We start from the raw sequence: 24,988 nt of genomic DNA, 5'->3' as shown, positions 1-24,988 counted from the left end.
TTGTATGCTTTGGGGGAACCTCGAATGGCCCAGAAGGACGCCGAGGTTTTATACTGAAGCAGGCAGCAGAGCAGGGCCACGGCAGCTAAGCCTCATCCCTGGCCTCTGCCTCTTGCCTTTCCTCTGACAGTTAAGTGGAGGGGTGCTGAGGGCAGACCGGGGGGCTGCAGGCGGCCTCTCCCGTGAGGCCATCCTCAGGAGCGAGGGCACAGCATCACATACCCGTTCCACAGAAAGTGCAGGAGGCTTGGGGAGCTGAAGCAGCCTGAGAAAGGTCACCTGGCCAGTGACCTTTGCTTGGTGCTACGCCGCCCCTCCAGCGGTGTGTGAGCGGGGAGGTTTGGGTGTTAGACCCTTCTCCCCAGAACGCCCACCAACGGCAGCCAACACTCTCCGAGCTCTTACGCGCCAGCGCTGGGCAAGGTGTGGGGAGACAGGCCCGTCACCAGCCCCCCTGCCCTGGAGGGAGTGCGGTGCGCTGCGGGGGTAGAGCAGGATGGTGTGGAGCTGGGCCAGCCACTCACCTCCCTGGGCCTCAGTTTCCTCATCCGAAATGCTGAACGGCACCCTTGCAGGTCCTGGGAACACTGAATATGTCTGGGCACACAACCACTGAGCCCCAAGGCTGCTCAACAGAGGGGAAGCCTCGTTCCAGGTTCCTGATGGCTGCCCCAGGGACACGGGACAGGGGGAAGGACAGGCGAGAGGACAGCCTGGGGCTGAGGAAGGCAGGGCCCAGCCCCCGTGCACAAACCTCCCTGCTTCCGGGTGGGGCCTTCAGCCCTGGTGTGTGCCCTCCAACCCTCCTCCCCTGTGACTTCTTGGGGCCAGGGCCGGGGGCAGGGCAGAGCGAAGCTGGCCCTTGGGGTCTGCATCTGCCCTTTCTTTCCACAGTTCCAGTCTGTGATCTGGGCGGGCCTCCTGGAAGGGTCCAGATTCTGGGCACCTGGCTGGCCTCTGAGAGGTGCTTATTTACCCTTCTCGTTCTCCAGGTCCCCCTTCTGACTGCATCAGCCCACCTACGACCTGACCAAGGCCAGGCAGGCCCTGGGCTTCCCGCCTCACCGCCTGGGCCTCGCCATCTCGAGGCTGTATTCCTTGCTGGCAGTAAAATGCTAACGGCCAGGGGAAGAATGGCATGTGACCGGGCACCTGGCGCGTGCCACACGCACGGCCAGGTGCCGCACGCCAAGGGTCTCACCAGCCTGCTTCAGAGTAGAGACTACAACCCTGTTTCTGCAAAAGAGGAAGCCGAGGCTCCGAGACGTGAGTGCGGCGATGGGGGCGCAGAGCCCAGGTCTGGCTCCGGAGCCTGGGCCGGGAACACAAACCAGGAAGGGGAGCCACTGTTAGCACGACTGCCATCAAGTGTCCCTGCTCTGAGGACAAGCACACAGCTCTTAAGACAAAGACGCAGCCCGGCTGAGCAACCCCAAGCCGCCCCAACTTCCTCGGGACAGACCAGGAAACCCTGCCACAGAAAGCCCTGAGCTCTGGCTACGCGCTGGTCAGTAGTCAGCGGCTGCCACCTGGCCTGCCCTTGGCTGGAGCCAGCTAGAGACCCCCACATGGAGGCAAGCGTGGGCTTGAGGGGCAGGCCCTACCCAGGTGGGTGGGACGGGAATCAGTGGGCAGGGGTACCGAGGCGCTTGGTCACTGTCATCTGTTTCTATACTCTGGGGCTCCTCTGAGAACTGTACTGAGAAAAGAAGAGGTGCCTTGGCCTCTTTGGGGTGCCTTCCATTCATGGCTCTGGGGGACAATCAGTATTACCACTCCAGGGCCCTCCTGAGTGTGGCTGGGCAGGGGGGCCACGCTGACCAGTAAAAACAACAGGAAGTGGGCATGGGGAGGGGCGATCAGGCAGCCAGGGACACTGAGGTCACATCCCTGAAGGGACTGGGGACCCACGTGGACCAAATCCGGAAGGAAAGAGTTAAAGCAGGACAGAGAGGGAACTGGGGACAGAGAGGGGACCGGCGGACGGGGTGGGGCGGCCTCGTACATGAGGTTCAGGCCCAGAAGGAGTGCGGAGGGCTCAGGTGTGCCCCAGCCCACGCTTCCCGGTAGGTGCGCTCTGAGCCCACTGCCCACACAGCTGCAGGGACCCCCTCCACCTGCAGTCCCACCTCACAGAAGCCGCCCTCAGGGTCTCGGGGAGGGCGTGCCCACACCCACCACTCCCGGACCCTGCCCTTGCCCCACTCTCATTTCTGGGGGCTGGGAAAGTGGCATTCAGAAGTGTGCTGTGTGTCAGCTGCCTGTGGAGGTGAAGTCTCCCACGGCTTTCACACTTTGAGATGAGCCTACAGACCGGCTAGAATCAGACTCAAATTTCGTCTGAGGCCCAGATGGAGGGGAAAGCTCTAAGGCCTCAGGCTCCAAAGGAAGCCAAGGGACTTACGGCTGGCTGCTCTGGGTCTTCTCAGGACAGGGTCTGGACTACTCCCTCTAGCCAGACTTGGTCCCCAGAGTGCCAGGGCCCAGGTGCCAGGATCCCTGGTTCTGCCCAACTCACAGGGGGGCTGTGGGTGAGTCCCATCCTCTCCGAGCCTCGGTCCCCCCACCCGGGGCCAGCCAGTGCCCTGCCTCCCCTTCTTTTCTCTGATAAGCCCTGCCTGGCACCCTCCCTCTCCCCCAAGTTCGACCCCCCGACACAACTAAGTCACCAGGTCCCACCTCCTTCCACCAGCCCATGGAGCGTGTGTGTGAGAGAGACTGAGGACGTGTCTGTGACTAAACTGAGGACAGGGGCTCAGAGCCTCAGCCGGAGACCCCAGCTGACCAGAGACCAGCCGCACATGGGATCAGTTCAGTGACAGGGGTGAAGTCTGACCACCCCGGTTCTTCCTAAACACGAGCTCAGTGCCTGGGGCTCAGCCCTGTTAGCAGGGAGGCTGTGGCTGGAGGGGAAGGTGCCTTCCCCGGGCTGCAAAGTTCACCTGCCATCTCCCTCCAGCTGGCCTTCCTGCTGAGCCTGACCTGGGGAACTGCCCTGTGTCGTCACCGCCCTTGCCTCAGATCTACCCTTCCCATTGCCAGGCTCATCCAGGCTCCAGGTCCCGCCCTTTCTCTCCTCGCTAGACACCTGCCTGCGTGAAGAGTGAGCAGTGAGGCCCTACTCATCCCTGGGCACCTCCTCCAGGAAGCCTTCGTTCCTGCTCCGAGCCAACCAGCTTTTTCTGTGCTCCTGCTCTGCGCAAGGCCCTGCACTGTGTCCCCAGGGGCCATCAGAGCTGGCACAAACTTGACCTCTGTCCCTAGTTAGGGGGTCCCAGACTTGTGACAAAACAGGGTGCTGGTGGACGAGGGGAGAGCAGTTGGGATGGGGGTGGCAGGGAAGGTCCAGTTAGGTCTGGATAAACCTTTGCCAGGTAGAACTGTGCAAGATGGCACCTGGGTATAGGGTGGCAGGTGACATGACTCACCGATGCAGGAAGCCTGGGACAGGCTGCGTGTACGGGGCCTGAGGGACAGGTGGAGGGTGGCTTCCAGGCGGTGACTGAATGTGTGGGTCTGGAATTAGGGGTTGGACGAGGTGGCCTGGGACACAGGTTGGTGAAGTTAGGAGAAACCCAGGGACCCTAGAGATGGTGGCTGCAGAAAAGAAGTGGCGGGCGGGTGACCCCTGAGTGGACAGATTAGCCGGGAGCTGGGGAGAAGGAGTGTGTCAAGCGAAGTGACCTCTCAGGGCGGCTGTGTGGTTATACGAGGCTGGGGACAGCATGGGGTTCGGTCTGTGCCCCCTACACGTCAGCCATTGCTACCGTCATTGCCGCACTCTGCCTGTCTCCCCTTGCCTTCCAGGTCTCCAGCCCCTCTGGCCCCCATCCTGGAACTCTCTCAACAGCTCCCTTACCGAGTGCTGTCTTGTGTGTGTGCCAGGCCCCAGCCATCCTTCCACTCACACCCCCGTCGTCTGAGGCCAGCCAGGGAACGTATGATGGTGTTGTACCCATTCAATGGAAGGGGAACCTGGGCCCCCTGCCCAGGGGTGCAGAGGGGCAGGGAGATGGGGAGGTGCCGGCTGTGGGAGTGCAGGGAGAGGAGTTCCTAGCTACCTTTCTGTGCCTCAGTTTCTTCACCAGTAAAATGGGAATTACTTTAGCACCAACCCCCTAGGTGGCTGGGAGGTGGGACTGGGGACAATGCAAGACCCAGAGGGAGCTGGGACTAAAGGTTAACTATTGCTGTGGTCACTGGGCCTCGAGCACGGGTACCTCTGCTTTCCTGGGCTTAGGGGGACCCTTCAAATGGGCTGGCTGTGAGTCTGCTTTCAGGAGGGAAGATTCCACCTGGAATGGATGCTGAGCCTACAAATCTGAGCTTTATCCTGAGCCTCGGGCCTGCTCTTCTCCTGACTTAGGGCCCTGGACTTGGGAGTGAGTCCACAGGCCTTGAACCTTGGCCCAGACTACTGCTCACTGATGGCGTGGCCTGGGCTTTCTCTTCCCTTTTCAGGGCCTCACTTCTTCGTCTGTAAAGTGGGGACAGCTGCCTCTCAGGGCTGTGGGAAGACACTGGGGGTGCTGACTGGAAAGCAGAGGGAGTGAGCCGAAGTGCACTGACCGCCTGGGGGAGCAATGGGCGCTGGGGAGACTGCAGGGGCCGCCGGAAGCCCACCGAAGGGGCGGGGGCGGGGTTCCGGGCACCATCCAGCGCTCCCACACTTCCAGCCCTGTGCTGGGAGACTGGTGGTCCCGGGGATAGAGCCAGTGAAGAGAGCAGATGTGGGCTCTGTCTCAGTGGAGCTTGCAGCAGCCAGATGACCTGGAAGGTTCTTCCCAGCCCAAGTTTGAACCATCTGTGGTCAGCAGAATAACAGCCCCCTAAAATGTCCATGTCTTAATCCCCTGTGACCCTACGTGGTAAAAAAGACTTTGCAGATGTGATTAAATTAAGGAGCTCGAGATGGGAGATTACCCTGGATTATCTGGGTGGGCCCAATGTGGTCATAAGGATCCTTAGAGGTGGAAGAGGGAGGTCAGAGAAAGAGGTGTGGTGACGGGAGCGGGGTCAGAGATGCAGGGCTGTGGGCTTTTGAAGATGGACGAAGCGGCCACCAGTGAAGGAATGTGGGTGGCCTGTAGAAGTAGAAAAGGCAAGGCAATGGATTCGTTCCTAGAGCTTCCAGAAAGAACGCAGCCTGTGCTGACACCTTGGCTTTAGCCCAGTGAGCCCCAAGTCAAATTTCTGACCTACAGGAGATAATACATTTGTGTTACTTGAAGGCACTAAGCTTGTGGTAACTTGTTAACAGCAGCAATAGGAAACTAACACAGCATCTATCCCAAGCATACTTGTGGGAAAAGAGCCGATTTAAGACCTGGAGTTGACAAGTCTGACTCACAGCGTCTCATCCATCTTGCTGTAAGCGGGGTTCCAGGCGGCCTGTGGTAAACTGAGCTGGGGACTCAGATGTTTCACACGAGTCAGTTGGCCAGATAATTGAAATTTATCCCTCCAGCCCTCGAATCCAAACATTTTAACTGATTTTGATGGGAATCTAAAATCAGTTACATATTTGAGGCCTCTTTAAACATAACTGTACCTGTTCTCGGCCTGTGCTCAGTGACAGGGGGTAGCTGGAAACAGCAATTACTGGGTGCAGCTGAGACCCCAAGAGTGGGGCAGAGCCACCTGGCCCTGAATGGCCCCAGGTCACCGTGCTGCAGAGCCCTGTCCCTTCAGGGGAGCCTCTGAGAGCCCCGGGCCAGCAGCCAGCGCCGTAATGAGGAAGCGACGCTGCCGGAGTTCAGTCAGCTTGGGTTAGTGTTTCAAAACCCGGAACCCCGTAGCTAAAATGCTAGCCCTTGGGGAAACAAAAGCAGGCAGGTTCCTGGAGGGGATCCGAGAGGCTCAAATGTGGCTAAAGGGTCCCACACATTTTCTATGAAGCTCTGGTTTTTGCTTACATCCTGGTTCTTGGCTGTGTTAAGAGGTGAGACTGCTAATTAAACGAACTGCAGACATCTAAGGGGCTTGTAACCTCTGCAGTCTGGGCGCAAAATATTTCTGAAATAGTTCTGGGTCAAATAGCCTATACAAGCACATAAAACCTAAATTCTCCATCTCTGTTTGGGGAAGGGATATTGGGGCGAGCAGCCGGCAGTGAGGAGGTCGGTCACTTACCCTCTCTGAGACACGGAAGGGGCTTTCACCCTGGGCCTGCAGGACAAGTCTGTTGCTGAGGTGTGGTCACCCCCGAGAGTGGCGAGGATGGGTGGGTGCTCACGGAGCCTCTCCAGGCTGGCAAGAGCTGTCCTGCGCCCACTCGCTTGCGGAGGGGGAAGGGAGTCCTTTCTCTCAGTCCTGTCTGACCCACCCTAAAAACGAGCTCCAGCCACACAGGAGACAATCGGCACCTCAGGGCCGGAAGACACGGGCCGGGCCATCTCAGCCACCAGGTGGCCGCAGCACACGTGCCCTGCTCTGGTGGAGCCGTGTACCATGACTACAACGGGTTCTACTCACAGCAGACCACTGTGGGGCATTCCAGCCCCCAGGCTTCTCTCACAGCAGTCCCTTGTCTCTGACCTCCCATGCTGGCCAGCGCAGCAGTCAGGGGAAGCCAGTGTCTGACTTGCCGTGGACTCCTCAGCGTCTCGCTTTCCTCATCTGCTTCTGGGCCACAAAACAAGCTCCTTCCCCTCTGTCTCTTCTACGCCCATCCTCCCCCACCCCAGGACCTAAAACAGGGCTCCGGCGGCCCACCAGCCCCAGGACCCACTGGGATGACCTTTCTGTGCTCCCTTCCACAGGCTGACAACGCTGACCCAACTCCGTCTAGGCTGCTCTCTCCACACGGGGGCCGGGCTCTGAACGTGATGTCCCAGGCGTGCTCTGACCAGTAGGGCAGAATGGGGATGGTCACCTCCCTCACCTCCACTCCTTGCCTCCATTAACTGAGCCTGGGAGCAGCCAGGCCTCATGGGGTCTACCAGTTGGGCTTCAAGTCCAGCAGGATCCTAAGTGTGTCCCGCGTGGGCTGCTCTCAGAGGGGACGGGTGCTAAGAGTTACGAGCTCTTGAGGGGGGAGCTCACCTACGCTCTAGAGAGTGCCTTTCCTGGAAGCTTCTGACAGTGACCTAGTGCCAGGCGTGTGGTCTTGGCCGTTGGCCCTTGTCCCCCTGTTTTAAGTGTTGTCACTCCTGACCAGAGGAGGGAGAGGTCTCTTCTGTCGGTGGGGCAGGACAGGTTCTAAGGTGGTGGGGGTGGGGGTGGGGACAGAGAGGTGGGAATGCGGGGGCAGCCAATCAGCATCCATCTCCGTGGCCCTTCCTGTGCCTGGCACCGAGTCCCCCGATCTGCTCCCCCAACTCTGCCTCCCAAGCTTGGGGTGAGGGGACCTGTGTCCTCAGTGCTCCCTCCTCACCTCCCAGACCCTGTACCAGGATCTGGCTCTGAGCCACTCTCTCTGCCAACTCTAATTAGAAAAAGCAAGTACCCACCCACCTGCTTCATGCCAACTCAGCTCAGCCCTCGTCTGCCACCATCCTCTTGCTGGGAAGGGTGCTTGGCACCTGGGGGCCCAGTTCCTGGTCCTGCCCTGCTCTGGAGCTCTGGCCTCAGACAGCAGTGCCCACCTCTCCTGTAAGTGAGGCCTAGGGGTCTGGGCCCTCTTGGGCCTCAGGGCACCAGCAGCTCTTAGGTTCCCATCACCCAGTGCCAGCCACCTCTTCAGAAAGTCCTTAGTACTGACTCACCCTTTTGTGCAGGGCAGTGGACACGCCTGACTGCTAGAGCCTCTAAGCCCACCCCTTCGTGGTTTCCAGCTCTTCCCAGGCCACCCCAGACGGCCCAAGTCAATGAGACAGTCCCGTACAGAGAACCTGCAGAGAGCGGGCTTCTAGCCTGAGCTTGTCCCTGTGTAACCAGAGTGAGTCCTCTGGCCTCTCCGGCCTGTAGTGCTCTCATCTGAGAACAGGGCTATATCTGTCCTGCCCAGCATGGCCCGGGGGCTCACAGAGCTGTCGGCCAGCCCGCGGCTTCCTTTGCTCCTCAAAGCCTCACTGGCGGAGACCTCAAGCCTACTCGCCAGCACTCAAGGCCACCTCCCTCCCTCAGCCCCACTCAGACTCCTCCCTAGATGCCTGGGCTCCTTTGAGGTCCCTACGAGGACCACAAAACTAAGTGACCTCTCTGGGACCTTTAGGCTCTGACCTCCACGGTCCTGTGACGCCGACACTTAAGATGGCCCACGTGGCCGTGACCTCTGGGTTAAGCTCAGCTATGCAGGGTAACGTGTGACCTTGGGCAGGCCAGGGCAGCCCAATGAGTCTCAGTTTCCTCCTCCGAGATGTGGGAAATGCACCACCTGATCTCACAGCTCCCAAGGCTGGTGTGACCTAACAGGAGTGCCACAAAGAAGGTCGTGACAATCCCAGGTGACCCGATACCTGTGCTCCAGAGGCCTGGCAGCTAGTGCCACCCAGGAGCCAGCGACCCCAGAACTGGCACTGACTGAGGGCCAGAGGAACGAATGAATGTGGAGACAGATGGCTCTTCTGTCTGCAGACCGAGCTTGGTTGCAGAGCAGTTATTTTCTCCTTTTTCCTCACCCTGCCCGGGATCAGCCACACCAGCAGACCTCCAGCCGCCCAGAGCGGCCCCAGGTGTTTCTGGGCAAGCCTCCCTAGAGTCTGGATCCAGCCCAGGGCAGTGCTCAGAGCGCAGCTGACATCAGGTGGACCCCCAAGGCAACTGCGGGCCCGAGGTGGGGGGGACTGGGGAAAAGTGGGCTGAGACTGCCAGCCCAGTGGGCTTGGGCTGGGGTCATTCACGGACTGGGGAGCCTTGGGGCCAGAAGGGGCTGCCAGGTGACCCTGACCGGTCCTCCCCTCTCTGGGTAGCAGATTTCCCAACTATAAAGCAAGCAGGGTGGATTGGACACCCCTGAGACCCTGCTGCCCCGCATCTAGATGTAGTTCTCTTCCCCCTGGACGTGGCTCGTCTCTGGCGAGGAGACAGATACAGACGTGCTGCCTGAACCCCTGTTCTACACTAACACCCACTTTGCTTCTGCGTCTCAGTGTTCCTTTGCTGACCCTGGAATCCTAACTGCACATGTGGGCATTACTGCGAGTAGAGGGGGTTTACAGAGCACATCTCCTTACAGGCAGAAGCCACTAGACATTGGCTCTGGATTCTTTGCTACAAACACACAGAGAAATACATGTATTCGATGAAGGGTTAAAACCTTAAAAAGGAAAAAGTGAGTTCACATCTGGAGCAGAGCCCCTCACACTCACCCACGGCACGCCCGACCACACACACGTGGGCACACCGCACGGATAAACAGCCCCACACACCACACCCCACACGCCAGCACAGCTCTCACAGCCTGACATACAAGCACGCGTACAGACAGCCCACACGCCAGCACATACCACACACACACACACACACACACACACACGAACAAAGGTGCAAGTACAACAAAGGAAGTGGAAGAAAAGCGTTACCCATGAGGAGCCGCCGTTTCCCCCGCTTGTCCACATCAGCTACTGACGTGGCACTGAACTGAGAGCGCTCAATTGCAGCCTCATCCTTTTCTAAAACACAAGTAAGGGACAAACACGGAGCCGGTGGTTAATGAGAGCCCACTTCCCGCGGCCCAAGACAGTCAGCCTCTTGGCGTGGCGCACACCACGCCAACACAGCACGCCGGGCCTCGCCAAGGGGCTAATCCCAGGAACCTCCAGATGGCGTGTTCAGGGCAGAGCGAAGAGGCGGCAGGGCGGGGGCGGGGGGCAGAAGAGGGACGACCACAAAAGGACACGGATGGGACACAGGGCCCATCTGCAAAACAGACACAGGAGGAGGCTGAGGTCAGAGCAGACAGGAGCCACGTGCGGAGGGCCGGAGAGGTGGAGAGCACCACCGCGGAGCTCGCGAAGACCCAGGCAGTTGCAGACACCCCGGCTCAGGCTGAAGAGGCAGGCACAGGACAAGGGCCAGGACAAGGGGACAGGACCCGCGAGGTCCGGTGATGGATGAGCCTGGACAGCAGACGCCCTGTCTCAAGGGCGTGAAAACGTGTCAAACACTCATGCAAAATTAAGAACAAAACATACGGGGGGACAAACACGCATACACTCAACGGTGGATCCCACCGAACAGACACAGAGAAACCAGGGGGTCGATTTGGGCAGCGCTGGTTGCCTGCTTGTCTATGGAGGACTGGAGCGAGACGCCCCAGTGCTCAGCGGGAGGCTGCAAAGAGGGGCGGCCGTTTTAGGAGCGTGCAGAGAGACAGACAGCCGGCCGGGCAGCAGCCGGGAGCTGCCGGCATGCTTCCCGTAGAGGAGCGCGTGAGGCGAGCTGGCTTGCGTTTCTCAGCTCGGCGCGAGATGCGTGGGGACATCCGCTCCCGGGGAAGCCCGAGGAGCAGTGAGCAAAGGCAGATGAAAGGTCCTCTGGGCCAGCAGGGAGTAACGGCCCAGGGCCCAGGAGCTGGGTCTGGGAAAGGATTTCTAAGGAGAGGGGAGGGGAAGGGGCAGGCAGAGGGAAGTTATGTTAGAGAGCAGATCCAAGCAGGGACCTTCACGTGCAGCGGACACTAAAGGATAAAAAGAGAAGAGAGGATGAGCCAGGTGGACAAAGACACGAAGTGTTAGACGAGGCTGGGCGCGTGTCTGGCCGGCAGCCGTTTGCGCTGGTCCGGGGGCTGGAAGAGGCGGCTCCGCCGCAGACGCAAACGCTGCGGGAGACCCCAGCAGACGAGACAGGAAGGGGGCCGGCGGGCCTGGGAGAGCCCCCGGGGGGACGGTGGAGACAGGGAGAGAGGTGGGGGAGGGGGTTCTAGATGGATCAGGCTGCAATAGAGACACTGGTCTGAGACCGGGTTCTGCTTTGAATTTGTTTTTGTTTTTTTTTTTTAGTTCTTTGGTTTGGTTTGGCTTTTGGCTCTGAAAATAATTAATGAACGTCAGTTATCAGACAAGACAGGCAATCAGGGACCATCACCAGAAAAGCAGGAGGAATGAGATAAAATGAAACCCAAAATGGCTGTCTGAGAGGAGAGACCACACAGAGGAAGGGAGGACCACGCAGGCAGCACCTGGGACGACAGCCGGGACTGGGACGTGACCACTGGTGCCCGGCCCCTCCACCCGACATCTCCGGGGTACAAGGGAGCAGAGCCACAGGGGACAGAAGGTGACAGCAGACTCTGGGCTTCATGGCTTTGCTTGCTTGCCAACCCTTTTCTGTTACTTGAACATCCCTCAAGAAATATCTTCTGAGTCGATAATAAAAAAACAGGGCCTTTTTTAAAAAAATGAATATGATAACTGACTTGTGGGGGGTTGCTGAACTTGGCCAGTGTTGAAGAGAAAGAAGAGGATGAACTCTGGGCACCAACTTTGAAATTCCTCTTTTTCTCAGTTAAAAAATTGGCTGCTATTTTTGAGTGGGGAAAGAACTTACTAGTGATCATAACTTGAGATAATCACAAATACTCAAGCTTCCCCTTGGAAATAAGGACCAGGAGGACGGAGGTGACAGAGACTGAAACTGACACTCTTGTAACGGGTGAGGTGACACCCGAGGGGTGTCAGGAGGGGGCACCCAAGAAGAAGGGGCTCTAGGTGGGAGAGGAGGCCCGGCGAGAGGCCCCGTAGCTGGGGAGTGCAGAGCAGTTAAAAACACCCAGACCTGACACGGGATTCACACCAGCCCTCTCCCCTGGTGTTCTAGACAACCAAGACTGAAAGCAGTTTTCTGAGAAAACCTCTTGGTTTTCCAGAGGCTGTGGGCAGCTCACACCACCAAGGAGGTGGTGATGCAGGCCGGCCGAGTCTCCGGTGTGTCTCCACATTAAGGGAGGAAACCCCTGTGCTTCAGGAACGGAAGCTGCCCTCCAAAGGTGCACACACCACCCTCCTCCCCACAGATCACCTGCCTGGAACCACCTGCATGCGGAGGACGAGGCCCCTCAGAAAACCCGCAGTGACACAGAGCAGAGGCGCTTGGTCTGGGTGGATGGGCGACCCTGGGAAGTGTTCACAGAAAGCTCCCCTTGGGGTCGCCCGCCAGCCCCATCAGTACCGTGGGGGGCTCCCTTTCTTTTTCCCCCATTAGCTTCCTTCTTGGAAACCAGGATGCAGTGGGGTGTGGCCACTTTCGGGCCACACGGGCACCCCGGGGGGAAGGGTGGCGCAGAGTGCTGGTGCTTGGCAAAAGCGCTTACTCACCGATGCACGTCCGACCGTCTGAGTGCAGGGCGTACTTCTGGTGGCAGCCGCACATGGGGCCTGTGTCCGTGTCCTCACAGCTGTGCTGGCAGCCTCCGTTTCCATAGTTACAGGTTACTAGTTAGGCCCAAAGTGTACATACGTGTGTATAAACAGAATGACAACAAAAACGATTAGTTTATCGCCGTTGGTTGTTTCTTTAAGGGATGGGGGGAGGAAAGTGGGGACATGAGACAGTCAGTGCAGAGGCACACATTTCCCTGGACATCAGCCCCTCTGGGGTCTTGGATGGAATCGCTCACTCCCTAGAGGCGAACTGGGGTGGGACAGAGAATGGACTCTGGGTCGTCTGGGCTTCGAACAGAGCTGGCACACAGCTGATGCACTCCGATGGTGTTAGTTGAAGAAAGGGATAAGCTAGACCATTTTATCCTTCCTAGGTTGCAAAAGACACTTTACAATAGCCTGTCCCAATGGGGCAAATGTCTGTTAATACCAGGCATACTCTTCAAGGCGGTGGGAGGGGGCAGGCCCATGTGAGGGGTGGGGTGCTCATTTCCTTAGCTCTCGCAGACCTTTCTTCCTTTTGCTTACGTCTTGGGGCATGTGGAAGGATGTCCCCACGGATGCTTATTCCCTCCAAGTCCCAGCAGCCACTTCAATCTCTATCCACTCTAAGCCCTAATCCTCCCAAGGAAATGTCCAAACAGAAAGAACGTGTGCAAATTAATGTCATCTCAGATGTAGGTTTGAAAATGACCTTTTATTTAAACGTGTTACATAGTGCGCAATGCCTATGGCCTGGAGGAGCTGCTGCCCTTCAGCCCAGGATCTTACAATGTTTCACAGCATCAGCAACCCGGGTCGCTGAAAAGGGGGCTGAACAAGCAGGAGCCCGTCTGAAGTAGGGAAAAGGAGAAATTCAAGTTTACTGAAAAGAAAACACATTGTTCTCTCTTCCCAGGGTGAGGGATATCGCAAAAGGAGATCCAAGATCTCCATGGCAGGGCTTCTTGCTGCCCCTGCTTTACTCCGCTGTAAGGCGACAGGGTGCCCGTCATCTGTATGCAAATGGTACACGGGGGCCTTGAGGACAGGGTGTCTTCCTGGAGACCTTACCCATTTGTCCAGAATTCTATCTACACTCTGAATTTATTTGAAAACCCTAACGATGATCAGGTATGCAGAAGTAAATCTCAGACCAACCACAATCAGAGGGGCAGAAAATTCCAAACTGGCAGAGCCTGAATGATGTTTTATCAGGTGACCCATGAGCAGGGCTGGGGCCAGAGGGAGGTCACTTGGTGGCAACTCCCCGGTGAAGGATTCCAGGTGTTTCAGAACTGAGTTCTGCAGCTGCATTTCCCAGGTCCTCCTTTCACCCAGAGAACAGCACGGAGGCTCTGGGGTTTCCAGCCTGAGCGACGCTGGCCCCGTCAACCTGGCCACACGCAGTCTCCCTGCCAGGTGAGGAGGACACGAGGAGAATGGTCCCTGCTCATTGTCCCAGACACTGTCCTCAGCGACCAGTGGCCCTGGAGGGTTGCCTCTTCCACAGGGAGCTTGTGACCATCTGAAGGAGGGACACAGCTTCCAGGGCGACACTTCAAGGACATGCAGAACTGCTTCAGGAAACAGCTGGGGCTTTGTCACCAAGCCCTCTGGCCGCTCTGTGTGGGAGTGTCTCTTCTCCCAGCATTTCTGGGTGCCCGGCAGTCTGGAGTCAGGGCCTCTCATCTCTCTGCACAGGAGGAGCCTCAGGGAAGCCAAGGTCCCAGGGGGCTGCCGCTTAGCACGGATATCAGGTGAGGCGAGAGCCCCACCTTGGGCTGGACATCATGTGCCTTTCCGGACCGAGAAAAGCCCCATTCAGGGTGGGCAGGGGTGGACCAGTGAGGCGACAGTTCTTTACAGGCTCTGGGCTCCAGGAGATGGACGGCACCCTGCAAGTGACTCTAAGGAGGGCACGGGCCTGTCTGAGGCAACCGGAGCGAGGGCCACTTTTTCTTGCTCCCTCTATACAGGCCCGCGTGCATCTCCCAGACCACACAGGCCGAGCTGTGAGCACGTAGAGAGCCTATAGCATGTACACGGAAGTAAGCCCTGAGCCCTGAGCTCCGGGAAGACCCAGAGAAGGATGGAGGAAACCTCCTCTGGCCCTGGAGTGAGTCCTGGGCTCTGGAGGGAGGAAAGTTTGGGCAGAGTCCCCTGTGGTCCCGCTCGTTCACAGCGGCTGCCTAGGCCAGGCCTCAGCCCCCGACCCAACTCCAGATCTAGAATTTCCTGGGCCTCAAGTGAGCTCAAGGGCTAGAGGGAAGTCTCAGAGCTAACTTTACGCTAATCCACATTAACCGCACAGAAGAAACCAAAGCTGACGGGGTGGACGGCCAGGGGTGCCGTCCCTCGCAGGAGGGCTGCAGGGCAGTAGTCACCCACTCCTGGGCTCCAGGATGGGTGCTGGACTCTCCACACACCCTGGCAACACCCAGCCACTGAGCAGAGAGGGTGGGACTCTATTTGCTTTACCAAAAGTTCGGGGCGCGGGCTTAGCTCTTCTCTGTCCGGGTGGGGTGGGGGAGTCTTGGCCGTGCACGGAGCCCTCCTTATCCCTGACCTCTCAGACCAGGTTGGCCCCTCAGGAGATGCTCTCTGAGCAAACCGTCCCCTTGTAGCAGTTGTAGCACTCGCCCCACACGGGAACTATAGGATTAGACAGCCAGTCAGTCAGTCCCAGCCACTTCCTGGGGCCCACAGCTCTCTCCCTCCGGCACCTAGCTCAGGGCTTGGCCAGGGCGGGCGTCAGTCAGTCTTGCTGACTGAAGGAACGTGCTTTCCTCCTGGCCGAGCCTGTCACCAAGCCTGCCCACGCCACATATGCTGGTCCTTGGCCTTTGTGCTGAGGAAGCTCAGATTACCCCACGGGGAGACTGGGAAGCTGGAGTTATTCCTTCTCTGTTCTGAAGGTTGCCAGGTGGCAGGAGGTTTCTCTGCAGCTAAAGGGATCCATCTGGTGTAGAGGACAGGAGGGCCTGGGTTAGAGCCGGGCATTTCCCCGTCAACAGTGTCCCTGATTGGTCCTCCCCTTGGTGACAGCGTACGTGTTGATCACTGCGATCCCTCAGGAACGACTAGAAGAGGAAGGCTGGTCCACATCTGGGACCAACCTGGGCAGGAGGAAGTGTCTTCACCTTGGGGAACGGACGAATCAGGAGTGGGGGCTGGAGCACGAGCTCCCGTGGTGACAGGGACTATGGCTGAGGCATGTGGGTCCCCGAGATCTCGATGACTGTTTGAGGAGAGCGGAGGACAACTGGAAGAATCACGATGACTAAGGATGACGGGCTGGCAAAGGCCAGCTGTCTTCTCTGCAGAATGAAGGATGGAAAGAAAGGCCATTTTCTTTAGGAGAGCTGGTCAGCGTCTGTCTCCTGGCTCAGGGGCCGGCCTGGGAGTTGGACTCAGACTCCTTCATACCATTTTTCTGCAGCAGAAAGTGGGCCTGGCATGAAGCGCTTGTCTCTGGCCAGAGACGGGCAGCACTCACACCAGCCTCCCTCCACTCTTCTCAGACACACGGCAAACATCGCATCAGTCTGGGCATGCTGGCTGCCCGGCGAGCGGAGGCCCCGTCCTGCCACCCCTCACGCAGTGTTGGGAGGACGCAGTGTGTCCGGCGAGCGGAGGCTACGTCCCGCCACCCCCCACGCAGTGTTGGGAGGACGCAGTGCGTCCGGCGAGCGGAGGCCACGTCCCGCCACCCCCCACGCAGTGTTGGGAGGACGCAGTGTGTCCGCAGCTTTGGAGGACTCAGCGTGCTCAGCCGCCGTCTCACTTCGTTTGCTGGTTCCCACTCCTACTGGGGAGTGCTGGGTGACCACAGTAAGAGGCTGGATTACGCCTGCGTCCTGCAGGCTGACCTCCGAGCTCGTCCTGAAATGGCACCTTTGACCAGAGGCCTCATTCAATCCAGACTTCCCAGGGTATCATCATTTATCGGGGGCCTTTCAGGGCTAGGCTGTGAGCTCTGGTCTTTGATCCTGGAAATAAGCTCAGCACAGCCTGCGCTGGGAACACCCCCAGAACCAAGCTTCTTGCCTTTTTTTAAAAAAAAAAATAAATTAAAAAAAAATAAAAATAAAAAAAAAATAAATAAATTTTTATTTATTTTTTGGCTGCATTGGGTTTTCGTTGCTGCGTGTGGGCTTTTTCTAGCTGTGGCGAGCGGGGTCTACTCTTCGTTGCGGTGTGTGGGCTTCTCACTGCGGTGGCCTCTCCTGTTGCAGAGCACGGGCTCTAGAGCACAGGCTCAGTAGTTGCGGCGCGCGGGCTTAGTTGCTCTGTGGCATGTGGGATCTTCCCTGACCAGGGCTTGAACCCATGTCCCCTGCATTGGCAGGTGGATTCTCAACCACTGCGCCACCAGGGAAGTCCCCTCCTTGCCTTCTTTATACCATTCTGTTACCAAGAGCTGCCCTGGCCCACTGAGAACCCACAGTCCCTCCGTTCCTGCTGGAGAGCTCGAGCACAGGGCCAATGGGTCTCTCGGGTCGGGGGCAGGGGGGAAGGAAGGGGTTACGATGAGCACCGGCAGGGCTGTCACACAGGGCCCTGCATAAGATCCAGCCCAGGTCTGGGGCTGTGTCAGTGGTACTATGCCAGGGAAACCCCGAGCCTGGGGCTTACGGCCCCTGTACCTCATGCCTCCCAGGCCCCTTCGGGGGGTGGCCCTGCCCTTCTCTCCCCCCCTCAGGGGACCGAGTGCCCTTCTCAGGCAACGTCCAGCAGACTGGACAGACCCCCCGCAAAGCAACGGCAGGAGACGCGTGGGGATGTCTGACCCCGTTGCCTCCATCTACCTACGTGTGCAGTCCTTCTGGTTGTGGGCAAGGTCAAAGCCGGGCCTGCAGTCACAAGCAACCCCACCTTTGGGCGTCTCCCGGCAGATGTGGGCACAGCCATGGTCTTTGTTCATGCAGTTCATACCCTCTGGGAAGAGACAGACAAGAGAGGGGTTGGGGACCAGGGAGAGAGAAAATTTCAGGCTTAGAAGAGATAACCGGCAAAATGTCACAAGCAAACGTAGTGTTCTTGGGCTGCCGTTGGCATGTGCATGGCATGCACACGGGGGTGCACCTAGTCATCCAGATGGCGATCCCCTGGGGGAAACTGAGGACATGGTGCCCAGGTCCAGAGCCAGGCCTTGCTCAGAGGACCGTCAATGAGCTCGCAGGACCCACGGAGGAAACACTCCTGACCTGGGTCAGATTACAGGGCATGGGCTACAGAATGCTTCCCAGGTCAGGGGTTTAGATGGTTTCCCCACGAAAGCAGATGTGGGTGGCATTTAAAACGATGGAGGTGCGTAGCACTTCTCAGTTTGTACGGGGACGCCACAAGCCCCCATGGGGCAGGTGGAGACTTGCCTTTAGGCTGGGCACACAGAGGAGTACTGACGGGTCATGGTGCCGACACGCCCCAGCTGGCCTCCAGCTGTCGCACCCCGAGGCGCCGGCAGCCTGCTCAGCCCCCTCTCACTGCACTTCTGCACAAGTCAGACGCTGCCGGGCTGGCCCGCTGGACCCCGGGGCAGCAGAGGCTCGTCCTCACCAGCCCCACGGCCGTGTCCTGAACTAAACACCCCTCCGCCACACACACCATCCCCCAGCTTCCAGAGGGGGTCTCCACGTGTACCTGGTCATTGCAGTGCTCCCCAGGACCCACGGCACCCCCAGCCTCAGTGCAGAGCCCTGCAGGCCCGCAAGCCCCGAGCAGGTGTCCCTCCGCCCTCCGAGCTTATTCCGGGTCCAGGCCACACACGTCACTGTGTTCCTAATCTCAGCCTGAGATTCCCGCTGGTTGGCAGATGTTCCTCTTCAAAGCAAAAATGTTTGCAAACCTCAGGCACCTTTTCCTCCGAGGCCTCAACTTAAAAGGGCAGTTAGCAATGGACTCCCCTGCTGGCTGGGAAACTTCAGAAATGGGAGACTGCTGCAGGGGCTCAGGGCTGGGCCACCCCACTGCCCGCTCCGGCACCCCCAGGCTCTGGCTGCAGCGGGCTTTTTTATCTGGAGGCTTGTCCACGTTGGCCCTGCCCGGCAGCCCCTGCAGCTCGTCCTCTGGCCGATTCGGAAGCCCTGTGCCTCCCAAGGCCAGCCAGGTTCCCTGTCTTCTCCCCTCCCAGAGGCCTCGCTGAGTGCAGAGCTGGGCTGCCCACGGGCTTTGAGGGCAGGAACTATGGACCATCCACCTCCGGAGGCCTGGCCTCTACTCACCACCCACCCGGTCAGTGCCTGCCAAGCATCTCGCCAAAATGCACTCTGAGGGCCCTGGTGTGATCAGGGAGAACAAGGGTTCCCTGGGGTGGGCCGTTTGGCCCCTCTTCTGAGTCACCCACAGTTTCTGGGAAATCCCCTCCACCCCAGAGAACTTGATCCCCCCTCCCCGTCTGCCTGGAGCAGCTTGGAACCCTCTTCAGTTGACCCCAGTTGATGTTTATCTTCCTGGTGATTTGTGAGGAGTTTCCAGAATTTATGAGGTCAGGGGTCAAGTGAGAGGTTAGAGGTCACAAGTCCATCAAGAGGCTAAGTGCAGATGAAAGGAAGAGCTGCTGTCTGCCCACACAGCCCTGAGACCTCCTTCCCCAGGTGACTCACTGGCCTCCTGTTCAAGGTGAGGACTAGCTCAATCTTGACCTCGGCCACTTTAAGCCTGGGCACGGGGCAACTGAGAATTGACAGATGTTTTAAAACACAAACACCCTGGCAGCTACCATAAAGGCTGAAAAAAGTCTGAAGTTGAAGAAAACAAAAAAAAGTCAACATGAATGAAGCATGCATTTTGCTCAGCACACTGACCTCTGGTTTCAGCTGATTTTATTACTCTCATTATTCCTTCACCTTGATTTTCTCACTTATGCAAATCAGATTGTCAAACTGGAGCCCAAAGAGCTGGTGTTCCTGTGTTATGGCTATAAATATTTACTAGAGATTAAATGGGGGAAATTTATCTTTATTAATTTATTTAAAAACGGAAATTTAAACTTTATTACACATTAACGTTAGTACATCTTCTGTTAAAAACAGTATTTCCTAAAACAAGGAGAGCTGGCTGAGAGGAGGGGTCCTTGCAGAGGAGAAGGGGGGATGGGTGTGATTCTCGACTGTACTGTCTGGAGCCCTGGCCCCTGGTTCTCCAGGCCTTTGTCACCCTTGCCTGCTCTAGCAGGGAGTCTCCGCCGGCTGGGCCTGCCGCACACTGGGCGCTCTCGGGGCCAGTCAGCTACTGCTGCCGCCCCAAAAGGCGTGTGCACTGTAGCGCCCGTGCCACTACGTCCCTCCCTCCTCCGGGAAGCCCTCCTTGGCCCTCAGGCCAGTCAAGGGCCTTTTGGACACCCGCGCCCTCTTGGCTGGGGGGTGGCCGTGCGGCTCCTCTCTGCTCTCCGGGTGACTCAGGCTGAGCTCCGGGCCTCCTCAGTGACCTCACCGTCCAGGGCAGATCTTGCCCAGGCGGGGATGCTCCGAGTGCCCACAGTGAAGGGAGGGGAGGTGGAATAGCCTCGGGTCGGGGCCTCACAGCTGGCAGCGGCAGCCACCCACAGCCAGGCTCACGTACGGCTGCAAAGCTGCTGCCCAGCCCGAGCGCTTCTGGAGGCTCCTGACCTGGTGGTCGTGAGAGCACTGCCATCACATTTAAGAATGACCCTAGCAAGCACTCCAAAGAAGGCTACAACTAGCTAGGGGCCGGGGGTACGGCTTTCTCTGTGTGGGTGACTCAGCCCCTTGCCCAGCTGTGGACACGGGAACTGCGTGACCTTCCCCTCCACTCTGGGGCGGCGCTGGCTTCCGCGGGCCACGAGAAGCTCGGCTTCATGGCTGGCAGGACCACAGATGGTCAGGGCTGGACGGCTCCTGGCCATCCATCTTCCAAATGGGGAAGATGAGGCCTCGAGGCAGGGGTGACTGTCCCAGATCATATGGCAGGCCTGGAACCCAGGCCGCCGGGCTCCCAGCCACGGCTCTCCTGGTCTGGGGGTCACTGGGCTACCCTTGTGGGACTCAGATGACTGACAGGCAGCATGCATTTTCTGGGGTGAACGGAACTAGGAACCCGGCACAGAGCTGGTCTAATAAATGGTACCTGTTACTATTCGTCGTCCTCAGAATTAAGAGCCTATGAGAATTCAAGGCAAATTCAGACCCTGTGAAGCTCTCCGGGCAGCCCCTCAACGAAGCACAGAACCCCTCGCTGCTCTTTGACCTTCACCCGGCTGCCGCTGAGCACGAGGGCGAAGCCTCAGCTCACCTGCAGAACCACCCCGAAGCCTCGTCTCTCCTGCTTGTGTCGCCTCTCTAGCCTTTCCGAGCAGCGTGACGTTCCTCCAGCAGCCGTGCTTTATGACAGCTGGGGTCCCGACCTCTCACCTGCTTGTCCTCTGCGTCCCCACTCCCCCTCTGCAGCCACCACCAGCCTTCCCACTGGGCTGGAGGTATAGCAGAGCGGCCTCGGGCAGGCCTGGCCCACGCCCTCTGCAGCGGCTCCGTGAAAGGTGACGGGCTCTATGAGCAAGGTCACTCTGGCGTCCTAAGCAAGGGGAGCGCCAAAGGGCAGGCCTATGAGACCCACGCCTCAGGGCAGCACTGAGCTGAGTGGCTCCCCTTGGCGGCTCACTGATGCCTTCCTTCACTCCCTGGGCGCGGCTCAAGCTCTGTCCCGCAGACCGCGGGTCCTGGCTTTGTCTCTTCCTTCCAGCTGGCACAACGCTGAGGGCCGGCTCTGCACTTCGCCCGTGCCTGTCCCCCTGCAGCCGTCCCGCCCACCAGCCAGCGAGCTCCGAGAGGCCGTGTCTCGTCCCTGCTGTGTCCCGCGCCCAGAAGCCTGGCTGCACACGGCAGATGCTCAGGAGAGCTTACTGGGGAGCGGATGCGAAGGCGCCAGAGGGAGAGTCCGGCCCCCAGGCCGGCAGGCCAGCCTGGCCACGTGCTCACACCATCAAAATCCTCTGGGGAAGGCTGAGCCTCGTGCAGGAGGGGCCGGGGCCAGGGCTCGCCTGCTCGTACCTGAGCCTCTGGTCAGGTACCTTCTTCCCTTTTCTTAGCTGACAAATGGGTTGTCAGAACGTGTACCTCCGAGGGTTGCCGTGAGGCTCAAGTGAGAAGACTATGAAATGTGTGTGGCACAGAGCGGGTTGCTAAGAAAGTAGGGCTGTTCCTAAAGCTTTTCTGCACTGCTCCTGCTTCATGCTGCCTTGTGTAAAATGCGAGTAGCTGCTGAGTTGCTCTCTCCTGCCAACCGTGGGTAATTTGAGGGGAGACCTGACCTTTATTCTTTTCTGTATCCCAAGTACCCAGCAAGGGGCCTGCCCAGAGTTGGGGATCAGCAAACAGTAACCGAAAGAAAGCAAAGAAGAATGGGGGTGAGAAAGAGAGAGAAGAGAGGAAGAAGAGAGAAAGAGGGAGGGAGGAAGAGGAGAGAGAAATGAAGCCTTTCTTACCTCAGAGCAGATTAAACCCATTGCCTATTATTTAGGGGACAAGGCGAGAGGCATAGAGAATCTGGAAAGCACTATTGTGGCATTCGCTGCTGTGTGTTCTATGAAACACGGCATCTCAGGTCGCCTGATGTAGAGAATTCACAACACACGTTAAAGGCTCTGAGAAGTCCTGCAGGCACTCGTGGATAGCCCCCTCCCCCTCACTCAACACAGTATCCTGGGGAGCTCTGCCCCAGCCCCTCTGGGAGACTCTGGGTTACAGGCTTAGAGACCCCAGGGTGGCCCACTTCAGCCCCTCACCTTACAGATGAAGTCACGGTGGCAGAGGGACTGCGGAGGTGCAGGTCGGGGCAGGGAGCACGTGCGGCCTGGCATGGCTTCCTCTGTGCCTCAGAGCCTCAGGGACAGAGCGGACGGCTCTCCCTTCTTGTCCGCCCAGGAAGGCGGTCCTGGGCACTGCAAGCTAACAGGGGTAGTACTGGGAGGGCTACTGCTGAGGGCCACGGGGCCAAGTGGAAGTTTGGAAGTGAAAGGTGAACCCCGGAGCATGCAAGGTGCGTGTTACCAAGCACTTCTGCTCCAGGAGAATGGTCCTGGGCTCCACACTGGAAGGGACTTCAGGTCCCCCAGCCTGCTGCAGCCCCAGCCCAGCTCCTCTGGGCAGCCCGGCCCATTCCCGCCAGCTCTGGCTGGTACACTGTCTCCACAGGCTTCTCCAGAACAAGGGCGGAGCCCAGAACTGGGCACAGAGCAGGCTTCTGCGAGCCTGCGGAACCGGAGGGCCCCGTCTCACTCTGTCCTCCTGTGGCCCCCTGCTCTGTACCGTGTCTACTCGTGGGAGCTGGACCGCAAGAGAGCGGCCCCGGGGCCAGGTGCAGCCACTCCCGCGGCCTCACTCCACATCTTGACACCATGCAGCGCTGAGTCCAGCAGAAAGCCCTGTTCATCCCCCCTCCTCGAGGGGAAGTGAGATATAATTTCAGAGTTGTTCCCAGAAATCCTGGTCTTCAGGGGCCTGGTGTCAGTCAGGCCAGGCTGCCCGCCAGGTCGAATCTAATTTGATCCAATCCATCCAAATCCAATTACGTTCTGCAAACTTGGACCGAGTGTCTCCTTGGTGCCCAGGATGGGGCGGGGAGCAATGAGGACACAGAAGCTTTGCTGACACATCGCCAGGTCCATATTCAGACTCTGACGCTTGCTGCATGACCCTGGGCAATCACTTCACTTCTCTGAACCTTAGTTTTCACCTGTGAAAAGTGACTAGTTGTCGGACCTGCCTCCCAGGCACTCACTCAAGGTGCAGGCCCCTCCTCTGTGCCAGTGAGGCTGGCTAAGGGTGCAGGTAAGGACCTGAGGGACTTTATCCTGGGCAGGGGGAGCCATTGAAAGGTTGTAAACTGGGCAGGGATGCACTTTGTGTTAGAAAGATCTCTGGATGTTGCATGGAGGTGACCTGCTGGGGCAAGAGTGCAGGCCAGAAGCGGGTGGGAGGCAACTGTTATCACCCTGAACGGGATGAAGGAGCCTGCAGGAATGGCAGCGTGTGTGGGGACAGGGACGAAGGCTGGATTTGGGACACACTTCAGAGCCCCTTTCTCTCAGTTTTCCAGAAGACATGATGTAGGGACTCGGGCTCTGACTGTACTTCCATTTAATGTAACCCTCACCGTAATCCTGAGAATGGGTATGGCCGTGCCCATTTTACAAACAAGCCCATGAGAGGCTGGATCAGGGTTGGGGAAAGACGGGCCAGGGCCACACCATGCACGAGAACTCCGGGCTGCACCTTCCTCTCCCAAGCGCCCCGAGCTTCCTTCTGATGGGCCCCTCCCCAGGTTCTTGCACTCTCTAGGCCCGGTGACAGGCCCCCGCAGCCCTTTCCCACCAGGGCCTATTTTCCCAAAGGCCTCCTATCATTTTTTGATGCTCTACAAGAGTGTGCACAGAGGTAAACGATGGCGGACTCTGCCTGCCCCAAACCAGTGCGTACATCGCGTCTTCCGTAGAGCAAAGTTCACGGATGCATCTAAAGCAGGGCAGCGGGGCTGGGGGCCAATCTGTTTGTACTTAGGGGCCAGCCTTTCTCGTAGCCCCCGGCCCAGAATAACAAAGCTGGAATGTGTGCCTCTCAGGGGTCGTTGCTATGGCGACTTCATCAATAACATCATTTTCCGCATCCCGGTCCCTTAAACACGCAGGAAGGGAAGGCAAGCTGGGAACGGCAGAGCAGGGAGAAGAGAACAATTACCTTGTTACGTCCTCCCCCAACTCGGGAGGAAGGGATTTTCCTCCCCTTCCACCTCATCAGTAGAAAATTACGGAGCCCAGGAAGAGGCTGGAGCCTTGGGGGGGTGACAGGAAGAGGCTGCTGCCTTCCCCAGCCCAGACTCGGCAAGCTGGCCAAGCCAGGCAGGGAGAAACAAATATGGGCTCCCACATGCTTCGAATGGGGGCACTGAAGGGAACGCTAGCAAGGTCCCGCCGTGGGGGGAAAGGCACAGGGGCGGCAGCAAGGATGGGACTGTGGGAGAGGTGACGAGGACAGCAGCTGTGCCCGTCCGCCCAGAGCCGCCTGTGTGCCAGGCTGCACCACACGCTGTACATGTTATCTCACGAATTCTCCCCACCACCTCAGCAGGGCGCTTCTGTCCGGTACTGGCCCACTTAACGGATGAGAACACTGAAGCACCGAGAGGTTAATAACTGAGGTGAGGGGGCTGGATCTACGGGCAGCCCTGAAGCAAGACAGAGTGGGGGCAGCTCTGGGCTGCAAAACAGGAAACTGAAACTCGCTGCAGGCGGATGACGACCAACCGACCGACCGTAGCTACGATTATTGAGTGCCTTTTGTGCCCTACGCACTTTACGTGAATAATCACCTTTAAGTCTCAGGACCATTTTTCAAAGTAGATGCTATTATCCCCACTGTGCAAGTGAGGAGAGTAGGACCCAGGAAAGGCTTGGTAACTTGCCCAAGGGACACGGATGAGACAGGCATACCGTGTTTCACTTCAGAACCTGCGCTCCCAGTGGATTTCCAGGAGGCAGTAGGGCATTCACGGCCAGGGGAGGGGCAGGGAAACCCGAGCTGTCCCCTTCTCTTCCTTACCTTTCCCCAGGGTGTGAAGCACGGAAACGACCCAGCCCCTGCCCTCCCTGGCTATGTCCACTTTTCCACATTCTGTCTCTCCAAGCCCATATCAAATGCCAGCTTCTCCAGGACGCCTGGTTTTTCACCCCAAACCTCCCCTGAGTCGGGAGTGACACCTCCATGGTCCTCAGACCCCTTGCCGGAGCT

At 58.3% G+C, this 24,988-nt stretch overlaps 1 protein-coding gene across 2 annotated transcripts in view; it reads right to left on the bottom strand.

Annotated features, from left to right (window-relative positions):
* Nucleotides 1-24,988, bottom strand: part of SCUBE1 (signal peptide, CUB domain and EGF like domain containing 1) — a 133,761-nt gene that overhangs the window by 46,185 nt on the left and 62,588 nt on the right. The window contains exons 5-7 of one of the 2 annotated variants that reach the window (XM_057556138.1): nt 17,058-17,183; nt 12,198-12,314; nt 9,465-9,554 (exon numbers count right to left, since the gene is read on the bottom strand). In XM_057556138.1, coding sequence (XP_057412121.1) covers nt 9,465-9,554; nt 12,198-12,314; nt 17,058-17,183 — 333 coding nt within the window. The remainder of the gene's footprint in view (nt 1-9,464; nt 9,555-12,197; nt 12,315-17,057; nt 17,184-24,988) is intronic. The other variant, XM_057556139.1, reaches the window with a different exon arrangement.

This window comes from Balaenoptera acutorostrata, chromosome 11 (genome assembly GCF_949987535.1).
Source record: "Balaenoptera acutorostrata chromosome 11, mBalAcu1.1, whole genome shotgun sequence".
NCBI lineage: Eukaryota > Metazoa > Chordata > Mammalia > Artiodactyla > Balaenopteridae > Balaenoptera > Balaenoptera acutorostrata.
The sequence above is the reverse complement of the archived record's forward strand: the minus strand, read 5'-3'. Positions and strand labels throughout refer to the sequence as shown.